Source organism: Uloborus diversus, chromosome 1 (assembly GCF_026930045.1).
Source record: "Uloborus diversus isolate 005 chromosome 1, Udiv.v.3.1, whole genome shotgun sequence".
Taxonomy (NCBI): Eukaryota; Metazoa; Arthropoda; class Arachnida; order Araneae; family Uloboridae; genus Uloborus; species Uloborus diversus.
The window spans coordinates 126,276,331-126,291,358 of record NC_072731.1 but is presented as its reverse complement, the minus strand read 5'-3'; the positions used below and the strand labels follow the sequence as shown (position 1 = coordinate 126,291,358).

The following is a 15,028-nucleotide window of genomic DNA, read 5'->3' as shown; positions in this document are numbered from 1 at the left end:
AGAAGTCATGTGATGCACATATCAGCTCGTTTTCTTCAGAACCATGAAAATTAATATTAATGCTATACCTGAGTCAGGAGAATTGTTGAAAAGTTGCTCATATGCATTATTTTTAATGAATCATACTCAAAATATAATTACATAATTTAAAAAAAAATTGACACTTAGTTTTAGTTTGCAGCACTGAAAAAGGAGCAATTTTAAGAGTTTTAATGAGGCCAATACCACATTACACTGATTTTCCATTGTGTTTTGATTTCAAAATCCTCCTACGTCCAGACCAATGCTATTCATTTGTCTCTGTTTAAACTACAAACGTGGTGCCACTCAATTATCAAATTTCCGTTTCTCCTAAATGTCCAAACCTAATTTAATTTATAGAAGCGAATTTCTCTGAAGTCTCATTTAAAACAATCCGGAAACCTCTTCAGTGCTAACTCACTTTGAAAAGCCTGTTGAAAAGCATTATAGTTATTCCGTAGAGAAGGATGGACGAATCAAAATTCACATTTAGAGCTTAGGAATAGCTTTGTAGGGATAATGGAGGATTTTAAGCTATTCTTTGACGCTCCGAGAATGTTGAGCCACTTAGGTCCTAAATATTTCTTAATCATGCGAAGAGCTAATCAAAAGGGCCAAATTACGACTTAAAAGCATCTCTGTTGAAAACTTTAATCTTCTTTTAAAATTTTGTTCACGAAGTTTTAAATTCATTTTAAGAAAGCTTAAAAGCATGGTCGAACCGTTAAATGCTTTTCAAGTAAAGATATTTAGCACAACAAGAACTAATGTTAACTGTAGACAAGGCCCATTTTTAAAGCTGTAAACTACAAACCGGGGTACATATTTACTCCATGGGTTTTTTGCTCGTAAAATTGTTCTGAAAGCTACTATTTGATTCATAACTACATGAAATTTTTTGAATTTATATGCAGAAGAGAGTTGTGGAGAGCAAATTAAATTTTATTGACGTTTTGTGGGTGAAAATACGATTTTAATAGCTGAAAGTGCTGAAAACATGGTTAAAAGTGCTCTAAAATGAAATTTTAGAAAACCACGACCACGATAGCCTCACCTCCTATTAAAATGAACTTTTCGCGCCAGATCACATAGAAAAGTTTTATAAATTTCTGGATGACACATGAGAAAATACGCGAATGGAAAGAACGTCATGCGTACTAAGTTTTGCTTGTCACAAAGGCAGAATCAAGACGAAAAATTAAAAATTCATTTAAAAGCCTTAATTTTGTATACTAGAACCAATTACAAGTATTTTTTGCAGATAAGTGCAAAATGGAAACAGACAAACATTTAAAACCACTCACTATTACAACAATGAAATATTTTCTAGCCGCGTGAATAAAGGATTAGAGTTATACTTAAAATTTAGTTTAAAAATATTTCATAATTCTAGTTATTTATAACTTGGTTCCAAACTAATTCCATCAGAAGCAGAAAAAATCGCTTTTCTACTAATAAGTTGAATGTGCATGTAAGTTTTCACTACTAAAATTGCGAAAAAGTGCTAATGAGACTTAGCTGAGGACACACTCAAATTACTGTTCGAACAAAAAAAAAAGATTTATCAAAACTGGTGCTTCCGCTCAGGAGCTACGGTGCCACAGACACAGATAACCACGTCAAACATGGAACCCTTTTCCTTATTGTGTCGGGGGTCAAAAACAAAACAAAAAAAGCAAAAAAAAAAAAAAAAAGACCTGAGCAACGTATAGGCAGTCATTAAGATTAAAATAAACAAAATTTAAAGAAAGGGAGGATTCGTCTAATTAAGAACAACGTATTAATGATATCAAAGAAAGTTTTAAAAGTATAAGAATTTCGGATTAAGATATATTAAAAAAAAATTCTTTACCACAAAAAGTTTAATTATTTTTAATCTAAATCATGCAAAGCATAAGGAGCTGCGTAAAATAGCAAAAGCATGGTTTTTAGTGTAGTCTTTTGAATGAGTCTTAAATTTGTTTTTCGAATATGTACGTTTTTCGTAAAATTGATAGTCTTCTATTGTATCCACTAATTTTCTGAAAGAACTGCGAATATTTTTTCATTTCCGGAAATGATCTTTGGATTGCTTGTATGGTAAATTATTTTGCTATTTGACATGGTTATTTGCCAAAGTACTTAATAAAAACGTAGGGGAGGGTGGCCCAAAGCGGGTAGGCCTTCGTATGCCCCCCCCCCCAAGGTGCGTAAGCGGCAATGCACACGTATGTTGTGTTTACATGAGCACCCCCAGAGTTTTAATCAGTCCCAGAGAAACAGCAGTGAAGCAGCATGGCGCAACCAGGCTTAAAACAAAAATAATTATGCATTTCTTTAAAAAAAAAGAAGTTTTGAAACTTGTGATTAGTCGAAGACCAACTTAGTCTTTTGATAGTCAATAATATTATGTTATTCTGACACCATCCACCTACAAATTATGATAGTCATTTCGTTTGTTTCTTTTTTAAATTGAAGATTAGAATTATTGAAATAAAAAACGTGCCTTTGGGCAAAGCGGGTATAGGATTTAATCATATATTAATTTATAATTTCTTGACTCGTGTGCTGACTTAGAGTTTCTTTTTCAATAAGATAAGAATAACTTTTAAAAGTTAATTTTAGGATGGCAATTAATTAGTTTATTAAATTAATTAGTACATACTTTATAATTTATAAACAAATGTGCCGACTTTAAATTGGATAAGTAGAACTGTTTTATATATTTTTTAAGCTGGCAGGTAGCTAGTCAACTATTTTAATCATATATAACTTCATATTTGATTGGCAAATGTACCAAACCACAATTAGTTAAGCATACCCGCTTTGTACTCACTGGTAGGGAAAAGCGGATTTTCAAATGTTTGTAAAGTTTGTTAATAAAAAAATATTGAGTTAGAAATAATACAAAAATCACTTTTTATTTTGAAGTTCAAGAACTCTGCTAGTAAATTAAGCGAAAATTGTTGCGATAAAAACCCAAAAACTACAATTTTCGAGCAATCTTCGAAAACCTACCTGCATTGGGCCACCCTCTCCTATATATTGATGTTCACCTGCGCTTTTACAAATTTTTTTCTTTGACAATTTTTTCTGCATTACTTAACTTGTTACTCCATTCATCAAATCAAAACTTCTTTTTATTTTTACATGTATCAGTTTAGATCGTTTAGAGAACATACCCCTTCTTGAAAAGACTGCAATTGTTAGACATGTATTTTGTTCATAACGCTTGTGAAAATTATATGAAAAATAACTGATCATTCATATTTCTTTTTTAATCAATGATATGTTTATAACTTTGTACACTTGCCTTGTCACAAGAAAATAAATTTTCCATCAAGATACGTAAAAAGTATATGTTTGTTAATTCAGATATTTAATTATTCTTTTGTTTAATAATTTTCAGACTTAAAAGCTTTTAAACTGAAAAGAACATACAGTAAATCCATTGTAATACTTATTCTGGGTCCCCTTTTTCTATTTAAAATTTAAGTTCAAACTCATATTTTTTTATATATGAACATACATTCGTACTACAGTGGTACCACGTGTTTTACTGTAAGGTTTCATCTTCCACGTCCCATTTTGTAGTCAAGTTTTTGAGTTAAACTTAACTCATGTATCTTCAAAAGTAAGCATTAATTTCTTGTTGTGACTGTATACATCGCCATTCAATGCTCACGTTTCTGAATTCAATAGCAAACAAATATGTATTTAACACATCTATGTTATATTTTCTTGACATCTCTATTTCTTTTCGATTTATTATTGTCATACTTTATATGATCCGCTTCCCTAAATCCCTTTTTTTTTAATAATTTTGATAAAAAAGATTCATTAACACTATTTTGATTGCCGTGAAGAACTATTTGGAATATGATTACCTTATCAGATGATATAATATCAGTTATACAACACTGTTTCTTTCTTTTCACTTCAGGAAATTCAATAAATAAATATATTTCGGCAAATCAAATTCTTCATTTTTTTTAAAGAAGACGTTTAATTATATAATTACGTAAAAATTGTACACTTATTATCCGTCAACATAGAGCGAGAAAACCACATTCACACTCCTTCATAATAACTCAGTTGTTCAGTCTCATTTCTTTTGCCGTTACCAATACTATCAATAGATAGAACAGACGATAAGTAAATAAAATAATACAAATACATTAAAATGTAAAATTACATGTAAAACACAGCAGACGATAAATTTACCAAAAACGGTACCCAACTACCTACAGTGACATAGACTGCATCGTAATAGGGCCTTACGGCGAGAATCCTGCTTAAATGTTTAAATTTAATTTAACTTACGAAAAGAGTTTTCTTCTAAAGGACTGTTTAGAACTATTCTGCATCAAACATGAGCCTTGCTTTCTGGGATTTCTAATGGTTCTCTAGACTCAAGCAAAGGTTCCACTGAGAATCAAGATTCTCTTTTAAGGTTTCGAAATGGTTGTTCCTCATAGAATAAAGGAACGTCATTGTTTTGAGATCAAAGGAAATTGTTGAACTTCTCTCATCTACTATTCCGAGAAATGCTTTATTGTGGGAACTTGAAGATATGAAAACCATTCTTTTGCAGAATAGGGCTCTCCAAGCCTCATGAACTCATCCCTTTTCTTGCATCTATGTAAAGTACTTCGGCAAAACATAAAAGATTATTATGTCCATCTAAATCGGTTGGTTTCAAATGTTATAGCTTTCCCTTGATGGGAGATTATACAAAAAAGAGATCGAGATCATGAGTTTTGTCTGGAAAGATTGATTCATGTTGCATCAGTCACATAAATTGTAGAAACTAAAATATAACAACGGCTGCATAAAAACTTGAAAATTACATTTTTACGTACAATACGAATCATTATAATAAGTTCAATATGAATACGACACACAGTTTTACAATTCGGATTTCGGATACTGATTACAATTAACGTGTTAGCATAAAGCATAACCATTAAGGCTTAGTACCAATCCCCTGTATTTCGAAAACGAGAATCGTGGCTTCACATTAAAATAAACATGCATCGAACTACGTAATTATACATCAGAACAATGGAACATTTACCATGTCACAAATGTGAGGGCCCCCATGCCCATTAACGCCCCAAAAGTGACAAAAAAAACAGCACATGATTATTTTTTGCATAGTTCATTGACAGACAGAGGAGATCTCTGTAGACCCTCAGGCGAATGTCAATTGTTATTATGATGCTCCCTTCTCCTCCATGTAAAGATGATGGCTATGAAACTCTAAAACGGGAAAAAATTAGAGGGATAGGTGCATTTCCAAAAAGTCGGGGGCGATAAGGAAAATGGCAGTCATATTTCGATCAAGGGTTTAGTTCCAGGTAGTGTTGTAAATTGATTTGAGGGATGATGATTAGTACTTTACGTAATGAATTTGCCTCCCCTTGCATTTTTTTTTCTTTTTTTTCGTGGTACAAGCCATAGGTGTATCCAGGAAAAGGAGGGCAGCTGTCCCCCCCCCCCCACATTTCTAAAGTAAAAAATATTGTTTTAAAAACAAAAACAAAGAAAAAGAAAGAAAAAGAAAAAACTTTAAATTTACAGTTGCTTCAATTTCAAAATTTATCAATGAGTTTGGATGTAGTAATTGTGTGACAGATGTATTTTTGTACATCTTCTTTGGAAGCCCGTTGAAAAGGGAAAGTTATTGGTGTTTATTTGGGTTAATACCGCTATCATTTTAGAACTACATTGCTTTCGAAATCTTATCGGAAATAGACCAGTCCTCTTATTGCTCAAATGATGGGCCCACCCAGGGAAGTTCCGACATGAATTTTTTGGGAGGGCGAAAACCCTCAATTTGCAGACTGGAACTCCAAATTTTGTCGAATGGAACTTCAAATTGTTGCCGAATGATGATAGTTTTGCTGAATAAGGAAAATTTTAGGAGGTCAGTGACCTCCCATATGCGCTCCCCATGGTCCTGGTCCCCCTTCCTTGTTGAGCTTGATACGCCCTTGGTACAAGCACTTAACTATTCATCAACGTCTAATACAAAAGTTCTCGAAGATCGTCGTTATTAAGAAAAATAAATAAAAAGTTTATTTCAATGATCAAACCCACAAAACCAATAATGTAAAAGTCAGTAACGTAGTGAAAAAGATATAATAAGTTCAAATTTAGTAATAGTGGTATCCAGCAAAAAGAAACTGCGGCGAATACGTAGGAACACGGTGTGACATGCATCCACCGATGCATGTTTTCCACTTTTATGCGTCTCAGACGCAGCTAGAGATGTAAAATTTCCGGAAATTTTGAAGTGGTGGAAAAGAAACCGTTTTTTTTTTCTGGAAAAATTGGGAAAAAATGGAAAATTTGATTTTTTATGAATAAAAATAGGGTTTCTTAATTTTTCTTGGAGCATGTAAAGGGTTAAGCATTAAAAACATATCCAATCCAAATGTTTAACTATATGAAACTTTTTTTACAGTTGTTTTGATCTAAAAGGAAAAATATAAGAGGATGTGCAACTTGAAAAACCGACTTTCATTTTTCTAGGACAGTCTAATAAATAAATAAATATACTAGACCCTCGTTTTACCCGGGAGTTACGTTCAATGGAAACGCCGCGTAAATCAAAACCGTGTAAATTCATATTTATTATTAGTGTTAAAATAGGGGTTAGGTTCCGTAGATAAAAAAAAAACCTTCAATCTAGCGATGACTAATAATGTGTACTTATATCGATTTCTATGCACAACATGCATAAAGAAAACATAAATTAATTTCGTGTTTTGTTTATAAAAAGGAGCTGGCTATGATAGTCTTTTCTTAGTCATTAAGAATTTTTTTCTGTAGTTCTTTGCAGAGCATTAACGCATCCATGATCACTTGCATCATTTCCATGATATAATCTTCCTTCACTAACGAATCAGAAAGATCATTTCTATTGTCTAGGAATGGCTGAAAATTTTCAGTAAGAACGTTTTTGGTTGTGTGTCATCGATGTCGGTATCCTCGTTGGTTTTGTCCTCCTTTGTCACTCCTACAAGCTATTCTTCCAGTGAGTTCTGAACTGTGTGAGTTTAACAACTTCACTTCAAGGAAAAGGCTCTGGAACCAATCGCATAAAATGTCCCCAATGGCCCAAGCTCGATTATTAGCACGTCAAAATGCAGTTCATTATGTGTTATCTGAAATCTTTAAGAGTTTGGATTTTGAAAGAAGAGACACGTAGATCTGTTTACATTGACCCCTCCGCGTTAAAACAAAACTCATCCGCGTAAAATAAAATAAAGTAGTCAAATATTAAACCGCGTATAATCGAAACCGGGTAAAATAAACCTGCGTAAAACGATTATCTACTGTGTATAATTGATATTATTGAGGCAATTTTGTGGAAAACATCTCTTTTTTTGGGCAAAAATTAATAAATATTTTTTTTATCTATATATGCAAATTTTAACTTTTATTACACACATTAAGTTACACATTATTTTAACATACAAGAAGTGGGTGGGAGAGAAGGAAGTAGCATCAGAATTTAAGTTTGAGAGCTACTAATTTTATCACTTTTTGCTGAAAATTTCAATTAAAACTTCCTGAAAAGTTGGGAAAATTCAATTTTTCTGAATCGGAAATAAACCACCTCGGAAAAAAGCCGTTTTTTTTTTCGTTTTTTCCGAAAATTTCAGGGGTTTTTTTTTTTCGGACTTTTTATCAGTAGACGCAGCACACCATAGTTTCCTGCCCTCTTAAAAAGGGACTGCGCATTCATACACACACCACTCTATACAAACCTTACATTTCTTTTTGACTTCAAAACCATGCATAGCTAAAATTTTTAGAGGTCGAAAATTATTTTAGCAACCAGTTTGTTAACCAGCTCTTTACTACGCTACACTTTCAAACTGAAAGAAGCACTAATCTTGTCTTACCCCAACCAATAGCTGCATATGTGTGAATCTTGACCGTTTCGACGGAGAAAGTTTTCACTACCAGAATGTAAAGATACAGTCCTTCCACGAACATCCAGAAGAAGTTCGTGCCCATCAAGTACGTCAAAAGAATGACAAGGTAGCAAGCCACCTGAAAAAATAGTAAATGTACATATTATACATAAATATATATATACAAAGAATAACTTTTCGCAGAAGTACTATAAATTAATGATAATACCTACCAGGGAACCACACAAATAGTGTAATAATGAAAAAAGTTGAATTTGGTAGCAACCAAAAAAGTATATTGAGATATTTCTTTGACACAAACAGTATTTGTCCAAACAGTATTGTGCCTCGTGCCCCCGTTATTGAGATATAAGATTGTAAAGTCGTAAAGACTGCCGAAAATTTAAGCGAAGTGACAAATTGTCAGACTTATCGTGAATTTGACGATACCAACTTCTCGTCGATGTTTCACTGCCTGCGTGTGGTAAAACATCCGTCTGCAAATCGGGTGAAAAATGCTTCCCGTTACTCCCCAAAACTCGTTAAATCAGACAAATTTTTTAAAAATTTCAGCAGATTTTAAGACAAAATATATTTGTAGCAGGTACACGGGGCAAATAATTTATCTATACACAAACATGTGATACTACGCTTTTTAAAATGCCACTAATTTAAAATTAATAAAATTAAACGAATTATAAAATTCCCAATTCACATTATAATCATATGAATATAAAACTTCAAAAAGTTCTAGCTTTAAATTTTAATTTTAATACATTTAATTGCTGAGCATCAGACAAGTATTTTCAGAAAACAAGCATTTCCGACATCAACTACAGTGGACTTTTAAAATTAGCATAAAAATGTGGGCTAAAAAATCAGTGCTTGTTTTTACCAAGTCATTAATATAACTAAATTTCATTTACTTTTTGTGTGCGATTAATTAAAAAATTAAATTATTATTGAAATAACGAGTTTTAGTAATACGTATTTGAGCTATTCTATGAAGAAGCACTCAATGAAAGTCAGTTCTGCCTTACAAAACTCTCTACTTCATCTATAAAATTTCATTTGCACAAAAGATTTCTTTAAAAAAAAGTTTTAAAAGTCCAACTATTCATTATTTTACAGACTTTGAAACAAAACGATTTAAAAGGAATTCCTCTCTGAAATTAAAAGAAAGTTCTTCAAGTTCCTTTAGAATGCCTTTAAACCTACTTTTTTGATCTGCAACACTTTGTAAGACGTCAAAGAAACAGGAAAAAAAGCCCCGTTTTATTCAAAAGCCTCACCAAACTTCCGACATTTCATTCAATTTTCGCAAACATATTTTTGCTCGAAACATGATTAGTTCGCCATTTACATGAATATTTCGCTTCTTAACGCAGAAAGCAGCTTTGCGAATTGAGTGAAATGAAAGTGCATCTAATGCTAACTTCCTTTTCAACAAAAGAGAGTTTCTTACATCCTAAATACTAAAACCATTTCAAGAAGAAACTTCTTTTTGGAACGTTTTTAAGTTGTAAATGTAAAAATTATTCTTTTTTGGCTTTATTTATCAAAGTAAAGCTTTATTCAAGTTTTGTTAAGGAAGTTTAACCACTTAGCCAAAACTCAATCTAAACTTACAGAAATAAATTATTTCTTCCGGTTTATTTTTACAAAACATGTGTTTAAAAATACTTACATATTTTTTGGTTATATATGTACATGACATTTCTATGTTTACTTGGTTAAAGATAAGAAATACGCCAACAGTATTTTATCAGAAATTTAGCAGTAAACCTTATGAAAGAAAGCAGTAAATAAAGAATAAGTTTATTTTTCATTTGTCATAAAACTTCTTGATATAGAAAACAAGAAACTGGAACAAAACTACGAAGAGCCCAATTATCCAAGATTTCGTATGAAAAAAAATCATCATTTTGTCACAAATATGTGTAGTTGTGAAAAAATGGCGATTTTTCATCTACATTGGAGTTTTGAACTTACTGATAGTTTTGAAAATGTTTTTCGCTACATCCTACACCAAAGTGTTGAGTTAGAAATTTTATCAGTTTATAATATCAACTTTTGATTCTTATAGTAATAAAATTAATTTCTAAACTACTCTGTAAAAACGATTCAGAAACGTTCCTGAAAAATAATGGGCAATTGATGTGTCCAATTTAAACCAGTAACATATCTTACAAAAACCAGGAACGTTTTCCGATAAAAGTGAGTAACCTTCCTGAAATACTGGGAAATCTCCCCTGTTAAAGTAAGTCGTGAACCTTCTACAAAAATTGAATAGCTTTAATGTATTTGATTAGAACCTTCCTGGTTTATCAAGAAAGCTTCAGAAGCATTAGCGCAACCATGGCCAAAGCTAAGCGAATAGTTGCAAGCAAGAACCAAACATTTCCCTTGCCCCGCAAAGACTGCAGCTATCCAGTGACTTTTTTGCTCCCATTGGGAGCTTAGTCAATCCTGACGGTCCGTAATTAAACTACAGCCGCTACACTTAATAAACACGCTCTGTCAACCTTTAAACTGGTAGAAAAAACTTTTTCACACCAGTGAAAAGTCTGCATTCGTGCATCTTTTAGCAATTCAGGAAACTTTTTTCCAAAATACTTGATTTTGCGGGGAAATAGATGAAAAACTCTGAAATCCCGAAACGTTCCACGGAAATAACCAGCAATGTTTCGAAATTTTTTTACAGTGTAGGACAAAGTTTACTATTGGTTTAACTTAATAGAATTCTCAATTGAATGAAGAAAATGGGAGCTGGTCGCAGGTTCATTACTGCGTTATCCAGAATGCTAACATTGAATAATATATTTATTTTAAAAGTAAATTTTTAAGACGTAAATATATTTACTTGAAACCACCTTGGGGAAAAGTGAGGATAAATGAATAAACAAATAAAATGAATAACTAAGGAACATAGGACAAAAAACGAGAAACGTATTTATCGCCTGTAGAATAAATCTCATCAAAAAACAACCCTGTTGTAAAAATTTCCCGCCAAGAAAATCTTTAACTTTTCCGCACAAAAAGAAAGGCATTCACATCTTAAGCCCAAAACCCCTCAGTCTTAAAAAAAATATGATATCTAGTTTGCCCGCCAAGTATATGCCAAACTATCATCCTCCCTCTTCACCTCTTTCATCACACCTACTTCCATTAGAACCTCCTCCCACCTTCAACTCCTCAGAAATATGGACAGATCCTTTAAATCGTTTATCCTGTTTGGCTGAAAGCTTTTCCACGTGATGTGGTTCCTTGGTGAGTCGACTTGGCAATGATAATCGTGGCAATGATTATAAATAAGTGAAAACAGTGATAAAAACTCGAACTAAGAATTTTTATTACACATTTCCTTGTCTTTTGGTGCAAATATAATGTTTGCCAAATAACAACGACGTACGTTTATTAACACGAATATTACATTGTTCCAAACAGTTTAAGTTTTGCTATAACCACTCTGTAAAACAAAAGAAATCTAGATCAACAATAAGCAAATCTTTAGTTAAACGTTGTTTTGTAAAAGATAACGCCCTCTGTAGTAAAGTTAATCATATGAAAAACAATAAGAAACTCGTATAATTTATAAAACATAATAACACAAGTGCTTAGCGAAATTTCAGCACTATAGCGTTGATATTTATGGAAGAACCTATTTTTTTTTCTCTGTAGTAAAAGACAGCAACAATTAATGGCTCACTTTCCTGCGTTTCATTTCCCTTAGATCCCATCAATGATTGCCACCAGAAACTGAAAATAATTGGCTCAAAGCTCTATTACCCCCCTTTGGAGCTCTTAATCGATGATCATGATCGCGAGATATATGTTTCACATTAAAAGTGCACACCTTTATGCTGGACATCTCGTCTATCGTCTTATTACTTAGGATGCTATTTCTTGTCTTATTTTTGACTAGTGGCACCCGCACGGCTTTGCCCGTAGTAGAAAATTAAAAGGTATTTTGGTTCGCCTGTATATTTACAAATAATGTACGATGCATTTCTAGCCAATTGGCTTGCCTATGTTAAGGTTCCACGTTATGATAACTTGGTAATTTACTCGTCTATCTTATGATAATTTTGCTCGGGAAAATGTTCTTAAAATTGGAATAGAAAAAGAACAACATCGAATTTTCGAAAAATCGCTTCAAGGTGCACACCCCCATGCTACAAACCAATTCTGGGCTAAATTTCATGAAAACCGGCCAATCGGTCTAGGTGGTATGTGCGTCACAGAGATCCTGACAGACAGACATAAAGACTTTTAGCTTTATTATTAGTAAAAATAGTCACTAATAATGTCAAAGAAAAATCAAGATGTATTAGAGCTGAAACAACTTATTATGAAAAGAAAAAGTATCTGTGGTACAACATGAATAGACTAGTAGAAATTCGTCCTGAACTGAGGGAGTCTACTTTTGTGCATATTAGTATACGTTTTTAAACGTCGGCAATATTTCTCTCAGGTGACATAGGCATGAAAGTATCTCAAATAAACACTTTTAACAGCTTTAGAACTAACGCTGGTAATTTAGTAACCTTGGGAGTGATCTATGAGTAAGTTTACAAGTAATACAAGGGGATGCTCACATGAAACTTTTGCGAACCGATTGCTCTTCGTTAGCTAGCGACATTCTAAAGAATTACCTGAAAATCAGTGTATTTCAGCCTGCGTCTACTCAACTAAATCGATTGGCATGTCATTTAATAAACGCATGCTGGTCTTAAACGCATTCCTTTAAACATTTTTTCAAAAATTTTGTTGTTATTGATTTAAACCTGATTTTTTTAAAAAAGTTTTTGACATTTTTAAATGAATATCTAAGCCTATAAACGTAGAATAACTACATTATGAAACTGACTTACAGAAAATGTTCCCCAGTGCAAAATTTCGTGCCTCAATAGGTACACTAAATTGTGTTATACACAGTTTCATATAGCACATTAAAGAAGCTTATTTTTATCCGAATGATAGTGAAATTAACTCAGAGAGCTGTATTTCAAATTCCTCTCCACTTATGTCTTAGAAATACAGGTAAAGAGAAAATTTAAAGTGAATTTTGTTTTTCATTTCACTGTTTCTCAGCAGGAAAGATCAGCTGGTTCTGAAACTGACCAGATCAGCCTAACAGAAAATGAATTTCATATTAATTACTCTATATTACACGGACATTTTTCGATTTTGCAAAACGCTTTTAAGTGTTAACGCACAAAATTTCTGAAGAAAATATAGCCTAAGTCAATTGAAATACGCATGTGTATACTTGTCCGAAAGTGGATATATTATGTTTTCACACATGATTCTCAGCAAAACACTCCAAAACTCCGCAAAAAAATTTGTGAAAACATGATGCAGAATTGAGCTGTGCTGCAACGTGGATGATGTTCTACCGATTTTTATCACTCTTAAAACTTCAAAGTCTCTGTGTATAACAAGTATTCAGCCTTAACCAGGTGCGTATATAAAAACAAATTGGGAGAGGTGAAATTTAAGTCAAAAAATATTAAATCCTTACACACACAATCACAATGAGTGTTTTAATTTATTTTGAGAGGGGCCAGGGGCCCTCCGGCTCCCCCCCCCCTTAAATTTTGACTTTAGTACTATCAAAACCTTAACTAATATAAAGTTGAATAAAAAGCAGTAATGCAAAGTTTTGGACTACTCTATAGAGAGAGATTACTGATGAAAGAATAGTAGAAGCTGAGTTTAAAGTTCTGGGCAAACATCTTGAATAATTTTTTACATACTAGGTAGTTGGGTGCATATTAGGCTATACGCATAAGTGCAATTATTTGATTCAGCTGGACATTTACAGCTAGTAAGTAAATTATATGAAAAACGAGCTGATGTGTGCATCACATGACTTCCTTTTACGCAAATTTAATGATAATAGCGCCTTGGAGTGAGCAAGGAAACACTAAATATTTTCACCCCTATTTTTTGCGAACCAAAGCAAAAAAAACTCTTTACACAGATTTATTTTCCCATTAATGGCAATTTTAATGTGATTCAGTAGTTAACTCTTTAAATATCACCAACAATCGCCACATTGAAACCAGACTTTTAAAAAAAATCACCAAATTTGTCGCCAAGTTGGCGACAAAACTTGGCGACCAAAAGACTGGCGATAAATTGCCAAGTGTCCTCCAAATTACAACCACCACTTGAGTAAGCATTGAAATTAACAATAATTTCCGCCCAAAAAGGTGTAAAAGCCCACTTAGAAACATCCGAATGCAATCAAAAGGGAAGGTGCAGAACTAGACCTTACTAGGAGTCTACGTACCAATTTCAATTTTCTATGACATACCGTTTTTGAGTTATGCGAGATACATACGTACATACGTACATACACATATATACACATACGCACACACGCACATACATACGTACATACGGACGTCTCGAGAAAACTCGTTGTAATTAACTCGAGGATCGTCAAAATGGATCTTTCGGGTGTCTGTACGTTCCTAGGCATATATCCACGTGTGGTCGGGTCGAAAAAAAGAGCTCAACATACATTCCGGGGAGAGCAAAATGGAAATTAAGGGCGATTTTTGAGTGACATTTTTTTCACAAATACAATACCTACTTTTTGTAAAAGGAAGTAAAAATCGTTCAAGAATTCAAATCATATTCTGAATTTCAGAATTTTTTAACTGTTCAAACAATGTACATCAGTGGTCGTCTTCATATATAAAAAGGAAGTGCATTTTATCGGAAAATGAACAAAAATTGTAAACGAAATTACTTTCACAAAAATGAAATAAGGAATCGAAATGCACAAGTTTTCCATATAAATCGTATTCTTCGATGGTTTGTGTAATGAGTTTTACTTCAGTACAGAAAATTTTTCATCTTAAAAGACGAAAAGGAAATTGAATTTTCGGCTCAAGTGTTTGCCACTATACAATTGCGGATGGCAAGGTTGGGGGATTGAAAAATAATCATCGCGCTCGTTTATTTTCCATCGAATTCAAACTGTAATTATGAAAATAATGATCCTCTAATTTATGTTCAAGAAAATTCTACGTAAAAGCTGCGGAATTGACAGATTGAATAATCTGCAAATCGACAGGGGCTATTAT

General features: G+C 32.9%; 1 protein-coding gene across 1 annotated transcript in view; it reads right to left on the bottom strand.

Annotated features, from left to right (window-relative positions):
* The window catches only part of LOC129221141 (diuretic hormone receptor-like), a gene marked incomplete at its 5' end in the record, with an annotated part of 111,166 nt that overhangs the window by 48,372 nt on the left and 47,766 nt on the right, over positions 1–15,028 (bottom strand). Inside the window, one exon of the mRNA XM_054855590.1 lies at positions 7,917–8,067. Coding sequence (XP_054711565.1) covers positions 7,917–8,067 — 151 coding nt within the window. The remainder of the gene's footprint in view (positions 1–7,916; positions 8,068–15,028) is intronic.